At 44.5% G+C, this 22,434-nt stretch overlaps 3 protein-coding genes across 4 annotated transcripts; 1 reads left to right on the top strand and 2 right to left on the bottom strand.

The window, feature by feature from the left end:
- Positions 1-179: 179 nt before the first annotated feature.
- On the top strand, positions 180-6,272 carry MILR1 (mast cell immunoglobulin like receptor 1). The gene is made up of 8 exons (XM_058817202.1): positions 180-216; positions 1,030-1,317; positions 1,560-1,844; positions 2,341-2,457; positions 2,889-2,978; positions 3,823-3,885; positions 4,214-4,273; positions 5,318-6,272. Exons 2-7 carry the CDS (start codon positions 1,032-1,034, stop codon positions 4,264-4,266), a joined length of 894 nt encoding a protein of 297 aa, XP_058673185.1. The 5' UTR covers positions 180-216; positions 1,030-1,031; the 3' UTR covers positions 4,267-4,273; positions 5,318-6,272.
- POLG2 (DNA polymerase gamma 2, accessory subunit) lies at positions 2,927-11,438 on the bottom strand. The gene is made up of 8 exons (XM_058817201.1): positions 10,937-11,438; positions 10,408-10,555; positions 10,168-10,273; positions 9,598-9,771; positions 8,480-8,620; positions 7,582-7,662; positions 6,905-7,005; positions 2,927-6,034 (listed from the first exon to the last, which is right to left on the bottom strand). The coding sequence occupies exons 1-8, from the start codon at positions 11,436-11,438 to the stop codon at positions 5,869-5,871; spliced, it is 1,419 nt and encodes a 472-aa protein (XP_058673184.1). The 3' UTR covers positions 2,927-5,868.
- Positions 11,439-14,122: 2,684 nt separating this feature from the next.
- On the bottom strand, positions 14,123-20,965 carry DDX5 (DEAD-box helicase 5). 2 transcript variants are annotated; one of them, XM_058817490.1, is made up of 13 exons: positions 20,801-20,965; positions 19,262-19,427; positions 19,018-19,114; positions 18,800-18,933; positions 18,612-18,677; positions 18,056-18,197; positions 17,818-17,978; positions 17,498-17,670; positions 17,202-17,312; positions 16,952-17,013; positions 16,812-16,871; positions 15,332-15,556; positions 14,123-14,798 (listed from the first exon to the last, which is right to left on the bottom strand). In XM_058817490.1, the coding sequence occupies exons 1-13, from the start codon at positions 20,830-20,832 to the stop codon at positions 14,413-14,415; spliced, it is 1,815 nt and encodes a 604-aa protein (XP_058673473.1). In that variant the 5' UTR covers positions 20,833-20,965; the 3' UTR covers positions 14,123-14,412. The 2 variants fall into 2 exon arrangements, with proteins under 2 accessions (XP_058673473.1, XP_058673474.1); XM_058817491.1 differs by having other exon boundaries at positions 20,825-20,947.
- Positions 20,966-22,434: the final 1,469 nt, after the last annotated feature.

Here is a 22,434-nt window from a genome sequence, read left to right on the forward strand (position 1 = left end):
CTCTGCCATGTAACTGCACCAGCTCTCTTGCCCAGTATCCAGAAAATGTTTTTTCTGACAATTCTACTGTTTTCCTACTGTAAGCTAAGGACATATTTCTTTCATATTACAAACCTTTCTCAAGCAGAACCATTGTTTCTTGTCTGAAAGCTTTTCTTTTTCTTCTCTTAGCTCACATGTCTCAACAGATACAGAAAACAACTGCAAATGGCAAAGGTAGGTTCTCTTGTTGATTTTGAGGTATGTGCTGAGATTGACTGTTAGCAAAAAAAAATGGGGGAGGAATTTAAAAATGTCAAAAAATTTCATGCCAAATTAAATCTTTTGCCTCTGTTCAGTGAGTCAGTTTAAAATTTCTATACAAAGTTAACCATCTCTTTGCTGACCTGTATTTAAAGTCAAAATTGCTTTAACTTGTTAGAACATTTTTTCCCCCATGGAAATGTTATAATTTAGTCATGACTAGTTCAGTACCCTTTTCTACGGAAAGACAGGTTTTTATTGCAAATTCATTTGTATAAAATCATGAAAGGAAACAAATTTGAGAGACCATCAAGGCCCCTACTGCCACTATTCATATGTTCAATCTACTTACACAAGGTTAGTTCTGTCTGTTATTAGACAGCCACAAATAAAATACTGCTTTTGCTTTCAGGTTCACATGCTACCTCCCAACTAATTTATAAGGTGACTTTCTCCTACAATTAATGCTCCATAATATTTGATTTAATCTTTTATACTTCTATAATTTTAATTGCTGCTGTAGTTCAAAAGTATTGTTGTTGGGTCATCTGAACACATCTGTGGGATTTGTGTGGCTGTGCCTCTTTTGCATGAACACAGGGACTGTTCATCATGTTTGAAGCTGCATTCTGATTTTGAAAAGTTATTGAGTTGCCTGATAGCAGAGGTAGAAAAAGTATAATGGGTCATTTTAACACAAATAATCATAGCTTGGTTGTCAACATATTTTGGGACAAATCTGGGTCATAAGTGCAGTCAACTCACTCAGAAGTTTTTTCTTTCCAGAGATGGTGTCCAATCCCAAGCTGGAACTGGTTCAGGGGACTTTGAATGTGGTGATGAAGCAGAATGTGACCCTCTCCTGCCTCTCTGAGCCTGGCTATCCACCTGTCAGATACACACTGTTCAAGCACAACCAGCAGGTATCTGTTTTTAACAGGTCAGACTTGAGCCCTGCCCTGTTCACCCTGACCATCAGCTCTGCCAGCGATGTGGGGGAATACAAGTGCAAAGCTGAGTATAACAACTCCAGTGGTGGAAAATACAGCAACAGCCTCACCTTCACCCTCTTAGGTACGTCTTGCTGTACCCCCTCCCAGCCCTGGTTATTGCAGGGGCACACAGCCATCTCTTCTCTTGACTGAGGAGCTGAACTTTGCTGCTGTTCTTACCTCAGAGCTGGCAGTGCTCTCCTACCTGGCTCACGACCCCTCCATCCTCCATGCCCAGCTCTTTTGCCAGTGTTGTCACTTCAAGCCTTGCCTGGAGCTTGTCCTGTACTCTGTGATTCAGACTTTTCAGTTTTCTTTCTACAGAGCCAATCTCCAAGCCAGTGCTGAGCTCCCCCACCTCTCAGGCAAAGAAAGGCCAGAACGTGACCCTGTCCTGCTTCTCGGAGAACGGATCCCTTCCCATCACCTATCTATTCTTCAAAGGAACACAAAACATTTCTCCCCAAAAGACAATGCAGAAGAGGAAAGCAGCTGTGATTTTTCTATTTATCAATTCCCTTAGTGACTTTGGAACCTATAAATGCAAAGCTAATAACAGTTTTCCCAATATTACAAAATACAGCAACGCTTTCAACTTTACATTAGCAGGTATGAATGAAAAGAGGTTACTACTGCTCACAAACTGGGATCACACAAAATTCAGAATGTTGTAACTATGCAACTGCTTAGCCAGATATTTTGATCCTGCAATGTGATGTTCAAAATACAATTTTTTAAATTAAAAACATTGAGGTTTTAAAATTAATGCAAAACCATAGAATTCCATGCATCCTAGATAGAAGTTTGAAGGGACAATGGGGGATGTCTGTAGAAGACTCACTTTTACAAGAGACCCCTGGTCCACCTTGGAGAGAGTCTGGCTTCATTTTTCTCTCTGCTCTCATGAAAGAGCTTAACTGGCTCCAGCAAGCTGCTCTCCTTCTGCTGGGGCACAGAGCCCTTGGAACTCTCATGAACAGTTACAGTAACCCCAGTTAATCTAAAAGCTGAAAGAAATGTCAAGTCTTGATTTCAATTTACAGAAAATACTTAAAATATGAAACAACACTTCATTGCATAAACACCCTTTTTTTCTTCTTTTTAGCAGAAGAGAGAAGCCATTCTCAGCCCCTGATAATTTCTCTTGGGCTGATCCTGCTACTCCTTATAATAGGATTTGCTCTGGCAATTCCATTTTTCCTAATTCCTTTGTATAAAGCAAGTGAGTTATTTGAATGTCTGTTTCTTTTTCCAAAGTCATTTATGTTGTCAATATATTTCAGTGTGTAAAGATCACGTTTTCAGTAGAGTAGCTCCTGGTATTTTATCATGTTGTTGAATCTCCTTGAAGCAGCACCAGCAGCTTAACAAGACTTTGACAAGGCCAAATCTCTGAGCTGTGTTTTAGATGGAAGATCTGGGGTGGGGGAGGCAAAGCAACAGCTAAGGTAACACACAAAAACACTGGAAGGAATTTGACCTCACTGGAAAGGGAAATTATTAAGATGCCCTTGGTTAAAGAATAAGTTTTGATTGTGAAAACAATATTACCTGAGATCTCCAAATATTAAAAAATACATTGAAACTGTTTATTTCTAAGAAATATATATAAATACACACACATAACAAACCTTTTGCTTCTACAATTTGCAGAAAAATTTAAGTCTTCCAGGCCCTCAACTGGCCTTATTTCAAGAGTGAATGCAGAGGAGTGTGAAAATGAAGTCATATACTCAGAGATTGGTAAGTTCCTGTCACCCCCTGCAGTCAGACAGGTTTGTTCAGGTACTGGAAGGGGACACCTACTGACCCTCCTGGCAGAGGCATTATCTGAAATCCCTCCAAACCCATATCTGGCATCATCTGACAGCCACACAGCCAAAACTGCAGCTGGTTAAATGAACTGAGGTTTTAATAAAAAGGTGTAATGGCCATTTACTAACAAACAATAGTGAGCTATATGAAACTGTAGCAAAATCAAACTTGCATAGCTCAGCATTCTGTTCAAAATTGTTCAGTACTTTAGTTATTTATTCAATCCTTTTTAAGTTTGGCAAGATTCAAAATAAATTCAAACAAATTATGAAGTGACAACAAAGCAACTGACTTATGTTAAGACATTTTAGAACTGAATTGCAGAAAGCAAACAATAATGAAGACATTACCTGACAGCCACAATGCTCTGAACTTGCACATTTCTACCTTTGCCTTGAATGTGAATGCCTCTTTCCAAGGGGAATAAGAACCCCCCAAACAAACCAATAGCAAAGGCATTGTTTCCAATTTCTAAATATCCAAATGGAGAAACTGCCTCCAAACAAACCTGCCTTCCTGTTCATGCAGTGGGTAGAGCTCTCCCTGCCCTGCTGGGTCAGCTCAGTGCTGGGCTGCTGCTTGTGCCAGGTCTCAGCCTGCAAGGACAGTGAGAAGAGCTCTGATAAGGCCCATGGATACTCCATGATTTATATTCAGTATGGAATCTCACTGCTGTGTTTCAAAATGTTTCTGAAACATTTTGTTTCAGAAAAAATGTCTGATTCAAGTTGTTTGTAATTGAGTTAATTGCTGTTCATCATCTTTAATCCAGAGCTTGTTAGACCAGAAGAAGAATACATCAACTTCTCTGTTATTAGAAGAGAAGAGGAAAAAGGTGAAAATCTCAAGCTGTAATATTGGAATATCTGATGCACACAAATATGTTTTGAGGGGACTTTGCTGGGTGGAGGCAGGGCTTAAATACTTGCAATTGCTTATGAAATTGCTTAGTTACTATGGAAAAACTAAAATAGCTTTAAAACTGTTTTGAGGAGGGGTGGGGAAGAAGAAGGAAAAACGCCAACAAACCATCCTAAGGCAAATTCAACAGCCTCCCTAGGAAACCACACAGATGTCATTAGCAACCACATTGCTGATGTGATGTTAATTCTGTGTATCTGTACCAAGAAAGCAACTATGCATTATGTTATTCTGGCTTTTAGCAGGGAAGAGCCCATGTGCTACAGTCTATTCAAAGGTCCTCATCAGAGACTGAGTGCCAGGTATGATTATCATTTTTTCTGATTAACTTAATCACATACTTTTAAATTTTTCAGCCCTCAAAAGTTCCAGCAAGCTGCATACAAAGAGATGATATTTAGATACCAATTTCCTGGCCTGATCAGTTTGTAAACAGACAGTGTAGCTCACTTTTGAAGCAAAATCTCTGAGCCATAATATCTAAAGATTTCAATTTATGAGAAAAAGCAAACAGGTAAAACTTAGAATTACTTAGAATGTAAAGCTTTCACACAGATTTAAGTTTGTGACCATTTAACAATTCTGCTAAAGTAGAAACTGGATTGTTTGCAGACATAAGACAATCAAAAGGCTTTTGTCTAGTTTAACAAAAAAAAGAAAAAAGCATCCCTCAGGCACTAGAGGATCTGTATTTGGCCTCTATGTACCTGCAAGGATGGCAATTTCTCAGTTCAACAGTACTTCAGTATTTCAGCTCTCAGGGATAGGTTGCTAAAATTAATTTGGGGACAGCTGATTTAAAAATAAATTCTGCATCCTGCTACCAGCTGTTTCTAAGATGTTGCTGGGTTGCTTTAATACCATTCCATAGCAGCTTATTTAGAATTCCATAAGTTCAGCAAGAAGTCACATTATGCTAACATTGATTACATGTAGCATAAATACTCTATACTGCAATTATTACTGCTGTTACAAATAACTCATTTATAGTTAAGTGAGCACCATGTTAGTAGAAGAAGATTTTAAGGCAAGTTCCTGTGTTTCATGACTGATGACTATCAGAGGCCATGGGCCTTGCTGCACTTTACACAGGGACTGAACAAACTGTACAGGCACTGGGAATCTAGAGAAGATCAGAAACACTGAGTTCTGTATCTCTGCAAACTCTTGTATCTGATTTTAACCACTGTGCTTAGGTACAGGAAAAATGCAATCATACATTAGTCTTTTTCCACCATTTTGTACACGCAGATATTTTGTCCACAGAAAATACTGGTTAAAAAAATTTAAATCTGTTACTCTGTTACTCTTGGTAATATATTTCTGATTTTTTTATGTTTATCAAGTGCAAGATGAAGTAGCTTACATGTTTAAGAACTGAAGCCATGTGACACATTCCTACAAACAGTACAAAGATAGCCATTAATAATAAATCGTTTCCTGCCATTCCATCAAACATTGGTGGTGGTCCAGGCAGCACTGGGAGACTTTGCTGACACCCAACATAAAAATTATAAAAGAACAAAATACAGAGAGAAGATACTGATGTTATTAAAATATTTAAGATTTGGAAGTCTTTAATATAAAATACCATTTTCCAGCAAAGATCACAATTTTGAAATTTGAGGAAAGCTGAATTTTTAATTTAGGATGGAGCACTGTCATGATATTAAAACCAAAGACATGAACAAGAATATGGTCAGCCTTGCTAACAAGGGACAAGTTTTTCTCTTCCCTTTTTCCAAGACAACCTGGAAGACCCAGATGTGAAAGAAAACAGATGCACCACCAAGTTTTCACAGAACTGTTTGCAGAGAAACCACCGAGTCCACGACAATGCTGAAACCAATTCAGGCAAAGATGTCTAAGCAAATCCTTCTATTCAACAAGTTTGAGTTTACACATTTTTGGCTGATGTAACATACTTAGTTAGAAAGTCCTTCAGCCTGGAAATGTGCATCATTTCCTTCATGGTGGTGTCTCTGCTTCTCAGCTGGACCACTCCATTCTCTAGAGTGCCATCACTTATCAAGACCATGAAGGGAATGCTCATCTCATCATACCTGCAGAGAGAAGAACCCACCTGTTACTGCTTTTGGTGCATGGAAAAAATCAGATAACTTACATACAAATGACCATAAACTGTACATGTTTAGTTTTGCTGTATTGCACTAAGTCTGGTGTGACATTCCAGTTTTCTTGTTGCCAGTCCTTGCTTTCCTGATTATGTCTTCAAATTACTCAGCTACTTTATTATATAAAAAGAATTTTATTTAGTAACCTATTAAAAGAGTATTTTTCTACAAGCAGAATTTCTCTTTGTTTTATTGCACATGAACAAGAGGTTGCATTTCTTTTCTCTCAGAAAAAACCACTCATCACTATGCTCAGGATGCTTTGACATGAGGAGCCATATGCCCCACATCTACTCCTGATCAACAAATCACAACAAAGCCCCAAATGGAACAGCTGTTTTTATGTCCACAAACACTTCCATCACATCACTAAATGGCAGTGGTTCCAGACTTGGAGGAACTGTCAAATTCAACACAGTGGGTTATCTGAAAGAGTGCTTAAGAATGAAATACAGAAGCAGACCAGGTGCAAAAATGGGGGTGAGGGTGGGAACCAGTTCTGCAAGCCTACAATTCATCTGAAGAAATTTGTTTTCTACGTGAGAGTTTTTAAAAGGCTTTCACAGTTACAGAGAAATAACAGTAACATGTGAAAGGCTTGTACTTCAATTAATTGTAAAAATTAGCTGATATATGCTTTTCATAATAAAACTACTTGAATCCAAGTCTGTAGTTCAGGATCCACACCTTCAGTCAGTAACTGCACTCAATGACTTCCTACTGAAAAAAGGAATATTTACAGTAGTCTACAGAAAGTTATCTTTGACCTTCACAATTTAATTTACTGTTTGTCCTTACTTTGTATAAAGATGTTCCAGAGACACGTGCACAGTTTCCAGATAACCTGGCCATACAGAAATTCCATTTTCTGTCAGCTCATTGAACAATCCTTGACAAACCTGTGTTCATTTAAAAACAATAGTTAAAGGACAGACTTTGAGGGCTAAGACTCTACACAAAGAAACCATTAAAACTCTTAACAAGTATGGTATTAACATTCCTAGCTGGTGTTTATTTGCTGGCTGAAATAATCTCAAATCAGAAAGCAGCCTGGCAGTTCTGTCTCCACTACTGTTTGAAAACATGCCAGTGGAAGTTTCCTCCCTTCCACAGGGACTTCATGACTGACTTAAATCAACTTTTAAAAAATCCTTCTGAATGTGCAACTCGGGTGTTAAGATAATTGTGACAGATTAAGCTGAGAGGGATGGTGTTATTAATTTTCCTTAATTTTGCATCAAGCATCAGCTGTATTGTACCAAAGACAATTTGTCCACACAAGGAACTGCCTGCAGTGAATTCCTCTGGCTGTGACCCACAAGCTGCAGAGTAGCAGCACCATGAACTCTGCAAAAGCAGCAATCCCCAGCAGTCAAAGCAGCAGCACGATTTTCCTCAACATAAACAGTGTCTGACTTGTAACACATTACATGGAGAGTCAATGCTCAAAATTAAAACAATCTCTTACAACATACCTGCCTCAGCTCTGTTGTTGGACCTTTTCCTACATCCAAGGCCACTTTAAGGGGTGCTAAGCAAGGATGAAGCTTAAGTACCTAATAAATTTTAAAAAAACCACAGATTACTAAATGTATTTATTATGCAATTCTAAACAGAAGTAGGAAATAGAAAATTTTTAAAAATTAAATTAAGGTTCTAAACATACAAAAATTTTCTTACAGCACAAAATCTTGAATTAGAAGCAAACTGTGGTTTATGCAATGAGCACACAGCCCAGCTACATTCACATAGCAGAAATTACTCTATTTTGACTGAGCTCCAGAAAAGAGATGAAGATTTTTCAGCAGGGTTCCATCATCTTGAATGGAGCCAGAGTGGTGAGAGCCAGTTCAGCAGGCAGCTCCCACCCAGTTTACTGCCTGTTCTTAAAGCCCAAACATCTGCCTGGGCAACAGCACTGACAGCCTGACTCCAACTCCAGAAAACAGGGGAAAAGTGGGGAGAATGATGGGGGAGATGTCCCATTACACCTGGGACACACTTTCTCTACTCTGCTCAGCCACTTTTAAATGCTGCTGGAAAAGACAAATTGCTCTTTCCCACAATCTGCAGCTACATTCCAATTTCTCTTAACTCCATCACTTGCATGGCAAGATCCTACCTACTGATCAGAGAGGAGGGTAAAACAGGAAAAGGGGACCTCAGAATGAGCAAAAATGCTTATGTGGGTGTCAGGGAGCACAGGGGCTGTGCCAAGGGGCCAGCTGGTGCTGCCAGTGAGAGGGTTGAGTCTGCACCCATTGGGAAGGGATCAGGATGGCCACGTGGAAAAGGAAACATTGCCATGCTTGAATTTACCACATTGTCTAAGGGGGCTGTACTTATTTTCTTACTTATTTTACACAAATTTACCTTTCTCTGAGAATTTTTCTTTGCTGTTAATGGATTCTCAACCACCTGTAGAGAATCAAAGAGATAAGCTAACACTCCTCGGTCCAGATTCCCATTCACACACAGAACATGAGGGATGACATTCCTCCTTCCATCTCGGCCCTGAAGAGAAAAAACCCACACAGGAAAACATCAAAGATTGTCCCCAAAAGCTTTTTGTTTGCTTTAAATGTCTAATGAGACACTGAGCTCAAGCACTGTTATTTCATTTAAAATATAGACATTTATTTAAAACATTACCAGCAATCTCAGTAATGTATCAGTAACCAGGTAAAGCTGTAACAGTGGGGAAAGCAGGTCAGGGCAGGATGGGATTCATTTCTTGCTCTGCCACTTTGATCATAAATTTAAATCTATGGCAAATACACTTGAAACTCTGCATTTTCTTTTGGAGGTATGTAGATTAGTTCCAAATGACCACGAGTCTCCACATTCTGAGAAATCCCTATGTAACCTAGTTGTGTAGAAATAAACTGCAAAAGCAGGAAAGACAGGATTGTCATGAGGAGAATGCTGCAATTTTCTAGTAAAATACAAAGTTATTCTGGTTTTATCTGTTCAGCCTAACTCCAAACATTGGCATTTATTAGGTTTGTTCCTCTTCAATATATTCAGTGGAGACATTTCCCTCTGGTCCAACCCTCCCTTTTCTATAAAGCTATTTTTATAACCCATTAATTTATAAAAACTTCTACATACATGAAAGTGAACAAGCTACAGCAAGAAAGCTCACATTTACAGGCTCTTTTGGATGCAAACTGAACAGTGCAGAACACAGTCTGAGCTTTTGTTTCCATTTACTCACAGATACAGTTAAAAGCTATGCCACTGACAACAGCTGTCTGTCAATAGGGCTCATTTCTAATTTTGAAGAATTCCTTGCAAAAAAAAAAAAAGTACCAAACACTATTTTATCAGCTTTGAAAATGATGGCTTGATTGCAGAGTGTCAGCTGTACTGTTCTTGCAGCAAATGAATAAAAGGCCAGCCACATGCTAAGCAAGTGGATCAGCAAAGAAACCATTTCCCTCACACATTACCTTCTTTATCAGGGAAAATTTTAATACAGTAAAGCTTACAAGTAATTTCGATCTCTCTCCTGGATACAGCTGTAACAGTTCAGTATCACCAAGGTTCTTCAACGTTTCTATTGTTTCTGTCCCCCAGGGAAAGCTATAATGTAACTTAAATCCTCTTCTGCCTTCTTCATCCTGAAAGTCACTGCTGCTGAAGTTAGAGGGGCCGACAGCAAACTGAAAGTAAGTAACAAGATGTGATCACTACTGCAAATCCCACAGTAACTACAAAAACCAAGTCTGCAATGCAAAATGAAGTCTGGGTTGTTTTAGTACCGTTTTCCGATTTTCAGCGAAAGGTTTTTATTAGTTAAAACCCAAATCTCTTGGTTGTTTTATGGCATTTTCATCTCATATCACTGACAAACACAAAACATTTGCCTTTCTGTAAGTCACATTACAAACTAGTTATCAGGTTTTTCATCAACTTCCATAGCTTCTCAATTTCCACCAGAAATGCACCTAGAACAGGCCAGTAATGTAAGGCCATAAAACCAACCAGGGTGAGGTGACTATTCCCCCCCAAGGCATAAAGGAGCAGGCCAAGATTCCCCGTGGATTTGCTGCTGTTACCTTTCTCCACCACTGGAGCCTCTGGCGTAGCCAGTAATCGAGCCACTGTCCTGCAGTTCTGGGAGAACTAAACCAGGCAAGCAGAGACGTGGTCCTCTCGCCTATTCTTTAAACAACAGCAAGGGCAGCAAGTTAACACCTTGGGAAATAACAGGGGAAAAGCAAGAAACAGCACTCAAAAATAATCCAGAAGTGAAACGACTTAGGTATGATAAGGGATTAACTGCACTATTACTCTACCTTGTCAGGTTTTTGTTGTGTTGTTCATTTCCTGAAACAGAATGCTCACTTTCTGGAACAGAATGAAAGCACACTCCAATCTGAGCAAGGCCACAGGGCAGTCTTTTGTTCACCAGCTCTAAGCAGCTGACATATTGTGCCAGAACACCTACAAAAGACAAAGCCCTGATTTTAGTGGCCACGGGAAAGTTTCTGATGTTTTAACTCTACCAAGAACAAACTAAGCACATATTATACACGTGCTGTTTGTACATGCAGTCCCACTATCTTTACTAGCATTGATGCTTTACAGACATGGGATCAGCGAGCTGGTTCCTCTGGACACGTTGATTTTAATGTGCTTTTCCCCAAATTGCTGGGAGCGTATCTGCTGCCCACCTGTACCGGTCAGATCCTTGAAAAGCACGCACAGAAGGAACATTCCCACCGCACCAAGGCAGCTGGGAAAATCCCTTACATGCAGCTGCTTCGCTCCAAGCAGGAAACTCGTGCTCAGGGTGGAGGCTGAGCGGAGCCGCCCGGGACCTACCGGGCAGGAGGCTCTCCCGCAGCAGCCCCGCGGCCCCCAGGACTTCATCCAGGCCCGGGCCGCCAGGGCTCTGCCCACAGCCCTGGAGGGCTTCGCGCAGCGTCTCCGGGTGCAGCAGCCGCAGCCCCTGCGCGTCCCGCAGAGCGCCGGGCGGGCCGTGGAGCGGGGCATCCACGGGGAACACCTGCTCCCGCACGGGCAGCGCCGAGTCCCACCACTGCGCCGCCAGGTTAGCGCGCAGCGCCGCGCCCAGCGGCCCGAAGCCGGGGTGGCGGCCGCTCAGGTAAGCGCTCCAGGGCAGCGGCCCCGAGCCGCCCCGTAGGAAAAGCCGCCGCCAGCACACCTCCAGCAGCTCCGCCCCACCCGCCGCCTCGGAAGCACCGCCGCCCTCCGAGTACGGCCGCGCCGAGCACCCGGCCGGCTCCGGGACTCGCCACCGCCTCGGCTGTCCCAGGGCGGCGCGGCCGCACCAGCGGCAGCCTTGGCGAGAGCCCAGCGCCATTTTGCCGCTCCCTCACGGCGGGGCTGGAAGCGGGGGGGGCAAGTTAAGGGGGGGGGGGGGGGGGGGGGTCGGGGCAGCCACTGCGCACGCGCAGCACCCCGCGCGGGAAGGAGGGGAGGCTACATGGCGGCCGCGCGTGCGCAGTGGAACCATCGCGGGCCGAAGGTCAGGGACCGTCCGAGGTGAATTTTCTGTCCCCAGGTTCAATCTTCTCACCTTTTGTAACCGTAACGATGCCGGCAAATAATTTCTGCTAAAGGAATTGGCGTCTTGGAGCTGAATTTTCTCACCGTTTGTAAACATAACTAAAGCTGTTAGGTAACTTCTACAATAGAAGTTGCTTAATAAAAGAACTCGTTTCAAGCATTGGGTAAGATCACATCACACAAATAAGCATACACTGGGTAGGCGGAGAATGTGCTTTAGGTAGGGGGGGTTGTGTATCTTCATTGTAAAAAACATGTAACTTTTTACCCCTTGGTGTGCTTGCTAGGTGTAATCAACCTTGAGCCCTGCGCAGAATAAACAATGTTTGTTTTATAAACCAAACTGGCCTCCAGAGCTCCCAACATCGGCAGCAGGGCCGCACGTGCCGGGGTCACGCCTGGCCTGTAGGACATGGACGGCCAGAGCTCGCCAGCACCGCGGACTGGGAGCTGGGAGCGGGACAATGGCACAGACCCGGCCCTCGCTGTCAGCCGAACACGCCGCAGCTGCACGGGCACATTCCCGGGAAAAGCCCCTCTGGAGCCACCGCGGGGCAGCGGCACGGCCGGGGCACATCAAGGCAGCAGGCAGAGCTCGGGCGGAGGCGGCACCGCGGGGCCGCTGCCAAGTGCGCGGGCGAGGCCCCGGCTCCCCGCGGCCCTGGGCTCGGCGCCGGCAGCGCTGTGGAAATTTCCATCGCGGCTGCGGCCCGAGCTGGCGGCGGGGCCGGGAGGGAGGCGGGGCTGCGGCAGGAGCCATTCCGCGGCGCGGAGGGCTCGGGCTGGGATAAGCCCCGCGCCGGTGCAGCCCCCTCCGCCGGGCCCGGCGCTGACAGCCGCCTTAGTGGGGCACTGGGTCAGCGGCAGGAGCTGCCACCGCCGCCTCAACAGGAACTGCAGGCAAGTTTAGGTCCAAGGCAGATTTGCCATGAGCTCGATCCTGCCAGAAAAGCACCGGCAGCAATGTCAAAGCTGCTTAGAGCTCGTTTCTTATCATTATTTTATATGTGCAAATGTTGTATTTTCCCCCTCAGGAAACACTGCCCCACACAAAGGGTCGTTTGGAAAGAGTGATAAAATGCACGGAGGAAACCTCTTTCTGCGGTTTAGATTTTACCGCACTGTTAAAGACTCTCATATCTCAATTTTAATGCACAAGCTAGAAATGTGACTTTTTTAATACTAAAACCCAACTTCACAAAACCAGCTTTTCAATGCATTTTGTTTCAGGCCGCTGACATGGAAACTTGGGCATTAAGTCATACTTCAGTGATAAATAATCTACTTCTTTGTTTTTCACCCCTGGTGACACTGAGCAGTGTTCCAAAACAAATAAATGAGAAAAAACCCCACCCCTACTCTCCCCTCAAAAAAAACCCCAAACCAAAACACATTGCCACCTGCAGTTTTAGACTGCAGTGGGATAGTTCCAAGCCTCCAGCTGGAGTTCTCAAAGCAGGATGAAGGATCACAAAACACTGTCAAGTGACAGAACTTCAGAGAAAAGGAGGAAATTTAAGAGGCAGATTAGGCTGCATTAGAGAACATCACAAGCTGAGGGAACATCAGAGGGAACAAGGACAAGTAATCAAGGACTGAGCACAGACTAAGCAAACAGATCTAAGTGCAAAACAAAGTTAACTCGGGTTCAAAATAACATAAAAAGAATCTTGTGGATTCAACCTTATACACATTAAATGTTGTTGAACTTAAAACTCATCACTGTTACTGATAAACAAGAAGGAGGAACTGAAAATTAGTATTAACTGGAATTTAAGTACACCATGCTACAAAGTATTAAGCACTTTAACCCCAGGATGAAGAATTATGCTGGTCCTTTACTCAGCATGGGCAGTGCTTTTGAGATTAGAGAGTCATTTGCACATATTAAAAGTTATTTAAAAATAAAAAATCCATGAGGCATTGTCATGGATCAACAGCCCACTTCCCTCCCACCACCTCCATAAAGAAATGACTGCTCAATACCAGTTTAAGTATAACTTGAAAGTTTTAATACTAAGATCTTCCCGTTTCTCTGAAGCTCAGAAGCCTGCATGCTAACTCACAACGCCTGGCAGCTGTGGGTACACAACACTCAAGCCTGGTCTGCACATATGCTCGTGTGAAGGCGACGGTTACGGTGCTGCAGAAGCTTCCTACGCTCGTAGCAGCTTGTTAGCAACACCACTACAGAGTTTTGATCTTTTCCAAGAACTGGCCCTACGCTAGTGAGACAAGGAAGAACACGGCTTCCAATACTTTCTTAGAAGCCAGCTTTAATTTTCTTCCCCGTCGAAGCAGAGCCTGCCATGCTAAGCAATCTAGCCCAATCAAGGCAAGGCTGGTATTTGTATAAGCTTAAATGTTTAATCAGACACAGTTGAGAAACCTTTCTAGAATTTAATATAAAAACATTTGACATTTTTCATTAATGTAAAGTTGTGCACATGTTGAGAAAATTGTCATCTGAAAGAAAAATCGGTCTTCAAATATCTTTATTGGAAGGCCATGCACTGCCTTCTGTTACTGTATTTCAAATCACTGTACATTTACTTTGAAAACACTGTCTGCATTTTCTAGTACAAAAAACTAAAAATTGTTTCAGGAATGTAGAGAAATATTCAACTTAAATAGCGAAAAAGTGCACCATAATTACTGCTGCACTGCAGTCATTTCTGCATTTCCCATTTCTTAAATAACTATCCTGTTTTGATAACACACAATATAAAGAGCAATTATGAAAAACTGAGACATTTAAATACACTAAGTTATTGAGAATAACTTGTGGGCATGGGGTAACCTATCATAGGAGCAGCACCAGTGGCAGGGTAGGCGTACTGCTGCTGGTTCATGCCATTGTGCATGTTGGCAATGTTACTGCCGTACTGCTGCTCGTAGCCGTTCTGGTACGCTCCTGTGGGGTTACCGCCGGCCCTGAAGCCGGCCTGCATGCCTGCGGCTGCAAAGCCATTCCCAAAGGGAGTTCCATTGCTGAAACTCTGGGCGCTGTAGGCCCCGTTTTGGGTTTTTGCTCCGAAGTCTCTCTTGCCTAGCGCCCCATAGGTTCTCTCAAAGTTCTCCCTCTCTCTAAAACTACTAAATCCACCCCTTTTGCCCGCAGAGTATCTGTCACGTCGGTCACCTCGGGAACGACCTAGTGAAAAAGACAAGACAGTTATGTGTATTATAACTTCAGTTCAGTTAAGCAGCATTTATTTCATGTCCCAACAATTCAAACCTCCTATGAAAGCTTTCCAGGTGCTTGCTGGACTCCAGTTAGATAAAGCTGTCTTACTTTTGAGGAGTCATACACTCTCCCCCATAACACAAGTTGTGGCATCAAGGCAAAAAGTGACTTTTACCTTGCCAGCAGGACACTTGGGTCCATCTCTCTTTCTAAGCCATAGGAGACAAAGCCACAAAACTGAGTCCATGAGTATTTTATCTCAGGACACGTAAGAAGTAGTTCTTTGGCCTGCCCTAGCCACAGGCACACCACAGCATAGGCTGGGAGCACCCGGGTGCTGTTTTCTGGCTTTTGCATTAATAAATACCTTCTGAGCTCACAGTAACTGGTAACTAAACCACCTTCCACATTTACTTTGAAAAGAGTCTGAAGGTGGAATCTGAAGTTTCCATTTTGTTCTGAGAGGAAAGCCATGCACCAAGATAAAGAACAGCCCTTACCTGAACCTCTGTCTTCAACCAGCTGGAGCAATTTGGGGTTGATGGCTTGATTAGCCTCCCGAAGCACAGAGATGAGGTCATTTACTTGCTTAATATTGTTAGGAGTAAAGAATGTGTATGCTGTGCCTGTTTTGGTACTGCGGGCAGTTCGTCCAATTCGGTGGATATAGTCCTCTGAGGAGTTAGGGTAGTCATAATTGATGACAAATTTCACATCTTCCACATCTGTAAAGTGTTGCAGTGTGGCAAAAAGCGAGGTACAAAGTTTTGCACACCACAACAGCCAAATCGAAGATAAACATTAGACAAGAGTATTTTAAAGGGAATAATGGCTGCAAAGAACAGTGTTAGAATCATCCATTTCTGCAAGAGCATAGTGGAAGAGAAAAAGTTACGCACACTCCGTCTGATCCCGGTTCTCATCACCCACCCTGTGATCCAAAACCTTACCATAAAGGAGTGTGCATTTGCTTGGCATTCCCAACTCAAGTGTCCCCTTTACAAATCATCAAGTGACATCTGAAAGCTTCTTGCAGTAGGGCCACTAAAGCTCACAGCAGCCTCTTCATGTGCTCATTTGAGGACCTTAGAGTAAAAACATACAAGGTCCTTCACATACACACTCATTAGAAGCTCAAAAAAAAGGGGCCACACTGCTCGTCTTGCCAAGACCTTTGAACTGCAGCTGCAAGAAAAACATACCTGTCCCCCCAAAGTCACCAAGTTGTTTTTATGCACTGTGTCTTGTCTAGGCAAGCGCTTCCAAGAAGCCAGGGTTCACTTGAGAATGGGTCTCTCTCTGGCAGGTCTCGACATGACGACTATGTATAGGTGGAGGAACTTCGACTTTCAAAGGCATTGAAAAGCCATTGCTTTCCTGCCCCACTTGTTAAAGTGAGAGGTGGACTTTTATTCTCAGATTTCATGTGCCAGTACTCACCAATTTGTACAAGGCTTAGTACATTTTAAAGCTGCTCTCTCCATTTCATGGTTGAAAAAAATTTCATAGAACATTGAAGTTTAAAATTATGTTCTTCAACATTTCAAAAACTCACTGAAATTGAAAGACCCACAGATCACAGCAGACAGTATGCACAAAACTAACAGTACTGCACCATGGCAAATCATGCAAAGCATGGAGAGAAGAGAAATACCAGGGCAAAGTGAACTGTGAATGAAACTGCTTATTTCATGAGAGAACAGTTTATGGGGGTAGTTGTTTAAAGGATGATCTTTGCCTTTTGAAGATTACTGGCACACAATGGCTTTCAGCTTTCACCTCTCTATTTGACTGGAAGCAGCCAGCCGATCATTTCCACTAGTCCTCCATCCCCCTCGAGTCCTCCGATTGTCATGCCTAGGCCTTGCCACAAAGACTGCACCTTTATGTGAAGAAAACTTAGAAAAATGCAGAGGTTAAAGAAAGCAATAGACTTTCTTTAAAAGCTTTGGGCAACTGGCATTACGAGTTTTTACTAACCTAGACCTCTGGATGCAACATCTGTAGCAATCAGGATTGGTGCTTTTCCATGTTTGAATTCTGTAACACAAGAAGTGAATCAGTTTTTTTTCCCTGAGCAGCACTCATCAGATGCTTGCAGAAACTGCTGAAGCACTCACCATTTAGAACCCAGTCCCGCTCCTGCTGACTTTTATCACCGTGGATCCCCATCGCTGGCCACCTGAAAACACAGAACTTCACTGACCCAAGAATACTCCTCTGGTGGTTTCATTAAAGACTGGGATACAGGCACATTCTGGTCTGGGTACTGTAGCTGACAGCTGCTGTCCCTGACAGTTTTCATTTTTAACTGTGGTGTCAAGAGCACACACAAGACTATTGCTCAGTGAAGTCCCAGCTGCTACTCACCCATCTCTCCTCATTTTTCTGGTAAGATCATCACAACGCCTTTTGGTTTCCACAAAAACAATTGTTTTGTTTTCTTTCTCGCTCATGATTTCTTCCATCAAACGAATAAGCCTGTTTTTAAGAGATTATGGTTAGAGCTTAGACTGCTTTCTACTGTACAAGTTTAAACTGATTTCTTGTCTTTAAGTTGTCTCAGACTGATGTCAAAGAGCCATCAAAATAAGGCATTTATTCCACAGTTCATAAAGTAAAACTGACAGAAAACACAGAATGCTTTGCCCCCAAGGCCTACTTACTTGTCATCTTTCTCTACATCATGACACACATCCACAATCTGAAGAATGTTGTGGTTTGCACTCAGTTCTAGTGCACCAATGTTGATGTGCACATATTCTTTCAGGAAATCTTCAGCCAGCTGCCTCACTTCCTTAGGCCATGTGGCACTCCACATCAGAGTCTGCCTGTCAGGCTATAAAGATCAATGAAAGATCAGTACAGGGTTAAGATAAATGCCCAACCAAAACTACCCAGGCTTGCACTGCCCTCACTTTAACAAGGGTAGTGGCAGCAGTTTATATCTGCTATAGTGATAAATGCATAAACCATTTATACTCACTCTAATCTGATCCACAATTTTTCTGATCTGAGGTTCAAATCCCATGTCAAGCATCCTGTCAGCTTCATCAAGGACAAGGTAAGTACACCTCCTGAGATTGGTCTTCCCAGCTTCTAGGAAGTCTATAAGTCTTCCAGGTGTTGCAATGCAGATTTCCACACCTAAAACCAAGCAGTCCCATCAGCTGAAGCAGTTTCCACATTGCCCCAGACAGAGATGCACCGAGGCTGATCCATACCTCTTTCCAGGTCACGGATCTGTGGTCCCTTTGGAGCACCTCCATAAATACACGTGGACTTCAAACGACACGCTCTGCTGTACTCTGCAGCTACCTGCTGCACTTGCTGGGCCAGTTCACGGGTCGGTGCCAACACAAGACACTGCAAATAGGATGCCCAATTTTAGTTCAATACCCACTGAAGATCCTAGTCTGAGACTAATTCTGAGTGTGAAGTTCAGTGCCAGATTGACTGAAGTAGATTTAAGTAGCCAAACCAGCAAACCAGGTTACCTGGCATCTTAACTACCATCGAACACATGAGAGATACCAGAAAGTCACTGGCTTCCAGGGATAGCAATTTCCAAAATATAACCCAAAATCAAGCCCTGTTCTGTACTATTTTCGGGACAATCCAATCAGTTAATAGAATCTGCTTGGGAAACTACCCCAAGCCACCACTTTATTCCCATAGAGAAACAGAATGCAGCTATGCACTCTTATGAGCATGGCCAACTTAGGCTGTAAAATACAGTCCTAAGAAATGAAAATCCCCTTTTCATTTAGGAATACTCACAATAGGTCCATCTCCTCGCTCCAGGAATGGCTGATGATTTATATGTACAATGGCAGGCAGTAAGTACTGTTTGGAAGAAAGAAAAATCTCATTACAACCTCTTCCTTGAAGTGTTCACCCTGCACTAGGCTACACCATACTATCACTGCTGAAATCCAGCAGTATTTCAGGCTATAACCAAAACTTACCGAGAGTGTTTTCCCTGAGCCAGTCTGTGCCACTCCAACCATATCCAATCCACTCAATGCAACAGGCCAACCTTGTGCTTGAATAGCAGTTGGTTCAGTGAAGTTCTGCCTCTGAATTACTTCCATAACATTTGCTTGAAGAAAAAATTTAAACATATAGATTCAGATGTCGCCCCAATCCAGTCTGAAGAACAATCAGTAAACTGGTCTTCACTTACCAGGGAAGTTTGCTTCATAAAAGTTGATAATTGGTTTTGGACAGTTATGGCCCCTAACTGTGACCTCTTTGCTCGCTCTGTACTGCTCAACTTCTTGCTGCAAAACAAAACACCAGTTATTGGAAATAAGCTCTGACACTGAAGCTGTTTTTTAAGTTACCCCATCTGTGCCTGCTGGGCCCCATGACCCTCAACATGTCTGCACTTTCTGTTTACTTTTGCTCGAGCCAGATCAGGTACATACCGCAGTACGTCTCACTACATCCGGATGCTCTTGGTAGAAATTCTTCTCAAATTTGGGCAGCTCATCCAAGTTCCATTTCTTTTTTGTAAGTTTCTCCCCAGGGTTTCCAAATTTCTTCCCAGAGAGAGGTCCAGCTCTACTTCCTCCAAAACGAGGGGCTCCAAACCTAGACAAAAAGGACACATCATAGAATGCAAGAGAAACATTTTGGTCCTCTTCCTGAACAACTTCACCACCATCTCTGCAGTCCACCCATTACTTTACAATTCAGTTGTATAAACTCTACCTACTGAAGCTTCATACACTAGAACTTTAAAAATCATACTTTAAGCTGCAGATGCCACCATCTGCTTGGCCACAATTCTTACTCACAAGCTAAGATAATGTGTATTTCCAATTTCCATACAATGCAATCAAACAGCAAGTTACAACAAGTACTAAAATCTTGGCACTACCCTGTGATCAAAATGGTTTCCCGTCCCAGTGACACTCCTATTGCTGAAAGGGGGCAGGGGCGGTTACGAAACCTTGAGATAACTTTCCCGTAAACCGTTCTTTTGCATGTACCCATTTCTTTTGCAAACATCTTTTAACAACGGTGTTTTACGAGGCCATGCCCGTTATTAGCATTTCAGGTTCGGTCCCTCCGTTCGGAGAAGGCTGATCTGGAAAGCCCCGAGGCGCGGCTCGGTGCCGCGCTGGATCCGAGCGCGGGGCTCCCTCCCCCGCCCCGATCACTTCCCGATTTCGGCCGGGCGAGCACTGCGAGCGATCCTTCCCGGCACAACACAGCGCTTCCCGAGCGGCCGCTGCTTCCTGCCAGCGCTGTTTCCTTTGTCTCTCATTTCTGTCTACGCCACATTTTCCAGCCGCTGCCATTTTAGAGCCTGGGCTGGGCGGGGGGAGGAGGAGCAGGAACAAAGGCAGCAGCAGCATAGCCGGCATTTTGATTCCCCTCAGCCACCGCATGGCGGGGCCGGCCATTAACATCCGCTTACACAACACAAAGCGGAGCCGGCCGGCTCCTGCCGGCCACAGCCCGAGCCTTGGGAGGGGGAAGGGAGGGGAGGGAACCGCCCTGCCGAGAGCTCCCCAAGGCTTCGGCACTGCCAACCCACTGACCCACAAACCTCCAGCCCGCCCGCCGCTCTCAGCGGGGGGAACCGGGCTCTGCAGGGACCGTCTGTGCTGGGGGGGGGGCGTCCCCAGGGGGTTGGGGCGAGTCTCTTTCTTCCCAACAGAAAAAAAAAATTTAAAAAAAAATTAAAATTCCTCCGCGCTTTTCTCAGAGGTAGCACACCCGCCGGGGGTGCTCTGAGGCGAAGGAACCGACAGTCGTCCACAATCGGTAGCCTAAAAAAGCCCAACACCATCCCACGGCCACCCCTCGCGGCGGGAGCGCTGAGGGAAGGGCTCAGGGCCCAACCCCCGCCCCGCCGCCATCTTAAAACGTCTGAAAAACAACCCCGAGAGCCCCACGGGCAGGCTCAGAGTCCGGACGCTGGCGGCGGCTGGCGCCGGCCGTGCCCCCGGACTCACCCTCTATCCCTGTCGCTGGAATACCCGGGCATGGCGATGGTGGCGGTGGGCGAGGCGACTCCGGTCACTTAGAGCGGGTGGCGAAGGGCTGAACAAGATCCAGCGCCGTTGGCGGGGGCCGCTCACTGTGGGCGCGCGGCCGCGCGGACGCCGGTTATATACGGGGCAGCGGGGGCTGCCGGGAGCCGGCGCGTGACGCACGCGCGGGCCCCACCCCCGCCGTTATGTAAGCGGCCTGAGCCGGCCCGAGGCCCCGCCTCCTTCCGCGTGGGCGTGGCCGCGGCTCGCCCGGCTGACCGGCTTTGAGCTCGCGGCCGGAAGTGCCCCCCCCCCCGCAGAGAGAGCCCCCCCACCCCCACCCCCTGCGCGCGCCTGCGCGGAGCCGCCGCGGGCGGGAGCCTCGTTCTCGCTGAGGGCACCCCGGCCTGAGGGGGTCGGAAATGGAAATGGAGAATTCTCTCTTCAGCCTCAATAAGTGCAGCCTTTCGGCTGCCTGGCATCTTCAGAACGCAGCTCAGGTCCTCAGCACTTTCGGCAGGGCAGAGCCGGACCCTGATGTCCGCAGTGCAGTCCCCCAGTTCTCACAGATCTGTTTGTGAAAATCCTCCTGAAATAGGTCGAGATGAGCCCAGGCTTTTAACTAATAAACATTTTAGCTAATAACTGACACTTCGCGGTAGATTGGCCCCATGGCCACCTGCGACTTTCGCTCTCGGGAGGAGCCAGATGTGCGGATCCTGGAGAGCTGGACCCAAAATAACGTCAGACTTCCTCAGGCGAGTTCTTTTTTGCTGTTACTCATTGCCTTTTAAAATGTGCATAAACATATATGTAAACAGAAATATTTATAAACAAATGTCCGTAAAGTTACCAGTGTTATCTTTTTGGATTCCATACCAGGGCCAGTAACCTGAGTCAAAGGTCACCCGAGGTGCGGCAGCGCTGAAAAGGCACGGGATAAAAACACTCAACACCCCAAGGGGACCCTGCTGCTCACCCACCAAAAGGCACGGGATAAAAACACTCAACACCCCAAGGGGACCCGCTGCTCACCCACCAAAAGGCACGGGATAAAAACACTCAACACCCCAAGGGGACCCTGCTGCTCATCCACCACCTTTGCCGGGCCAGTGTCCGGCACCCTGAGGCTTTACACACACAAGAGTTGAAGTTTTAAGCACAAACATCCCTGTGCAGCCACCTGCTGCAGGCAGAGAGGGAAGAAATGAAAACAACATAAGGAAGAAGTGCCGTAACAACACTTCCCGTTTATATCCTCCCACCTTCTAGCAATCTGTGCTTTAAGGCTTTTCTGGGACAAAAATAACTGTATTTGATGGCCATTTCTTTACATTTTGGTTCTATTTATGCCCTTAGCTTGTAAAATAGCATGACAATGTGTTTTACAGTTTCCGTGTATGCAACCTGAAGCACATTTACTTTCATTTTCACCATATTGTTGGATAACAACAAGGGGCATAAAACAATGAGTTAGTAGAAATCGTGAATAATAACTTTCTGTTTATTTATACTGTTTGTGGACTTTAATACCTTCTAATATACCTTTATAATAAACCAAAGCTGCAGTGTATTTTTTTCTCCTTTTAAAGCAATTCCATGCTTATAATTTTCCT

The sequence above is a fragment of the Ammospiza caudacuta genome, chromosome 19 (assembly GCF_027887145.1).
Source record: "Ammospiza caudacuta isolate bAmmCau1 chromosome 19, bAmmCau1.pri, whole genome shotgun sequence".
Lineage (NCBI taxonomy): Eukaryota > Metazoa > Chordata > Aves > Passeriformes > Passerellidae > Ammospiza > Ammospiza caudacuta.

Excerpts from the sequence above, each read along its gene's own strand:
- MILR1 (XM_058817202.1), top strand. The coding sequence starts at position 1,032 with ATGGTGTCCAATCCCAAGCTGGAACTGGTTCAGGGGACTTTGAATGTG. Across the intron at positions 1,318-1,559 it reads CCTCACCTTCACCCTCTTAG|AGCCAATCTCCAAGCCAGTG; the intron begins GTACGTCTTGCT and ends TTCTTTCTACAG. Across the intron at positions 1,845-2,340 it reads TTTCAACTTTACATTAGCAG|CAGAAGAGAGAAGCCATTCT; the intron begins GTATGAATGAAA and ends TCTTCTTTTTAG.
- POLG2 (XM_058817201.1), bottom strand. The coding sequence starts at position 11,438 with ATGGCGCTGGGCTCTCGCCAAGGCTGCCGCTGGTGCGGCCGCGCCGCC. Across the intron at positions 9,772-10,167 it reads GGCTCCAGTGGTGGAGAAAG|TTTGCTGTCGGCCCCTCTAA; the intron begins GTAACAGCAGCA and ends ACTTACTTTCAG. Across the intron at positions 7,663-8,479 it reads AGAAAAATTCTCAGAGAAAG|GTACTTAAGCTTCATCCTTG; the intron begins GTAAATTTGTGT and ends AAAATTTATTAG.
- DDX5 (XM_058817490.1), bottom strand. The coding sequence starts at position 20,832 with ATGCCCGGGTATTCCAGCGACAGGGATAGAGG. Across the intron at positions 17,979-18,055 it reads GATCCGTGACCTGGAAAGAG|GTGTGGAAATCTGCATTGCA; the intron begins GTATGGATCAGC and ends GCTTGGTTTTAG. Across the intron at positions 17,313-17,497 it reads GATGTAGAGAAAGATGACAA|GCTTATTCGTTTGATGGAAG; the intron begins GTAAGTAGGCCT and ends TCTTAAAAACAG.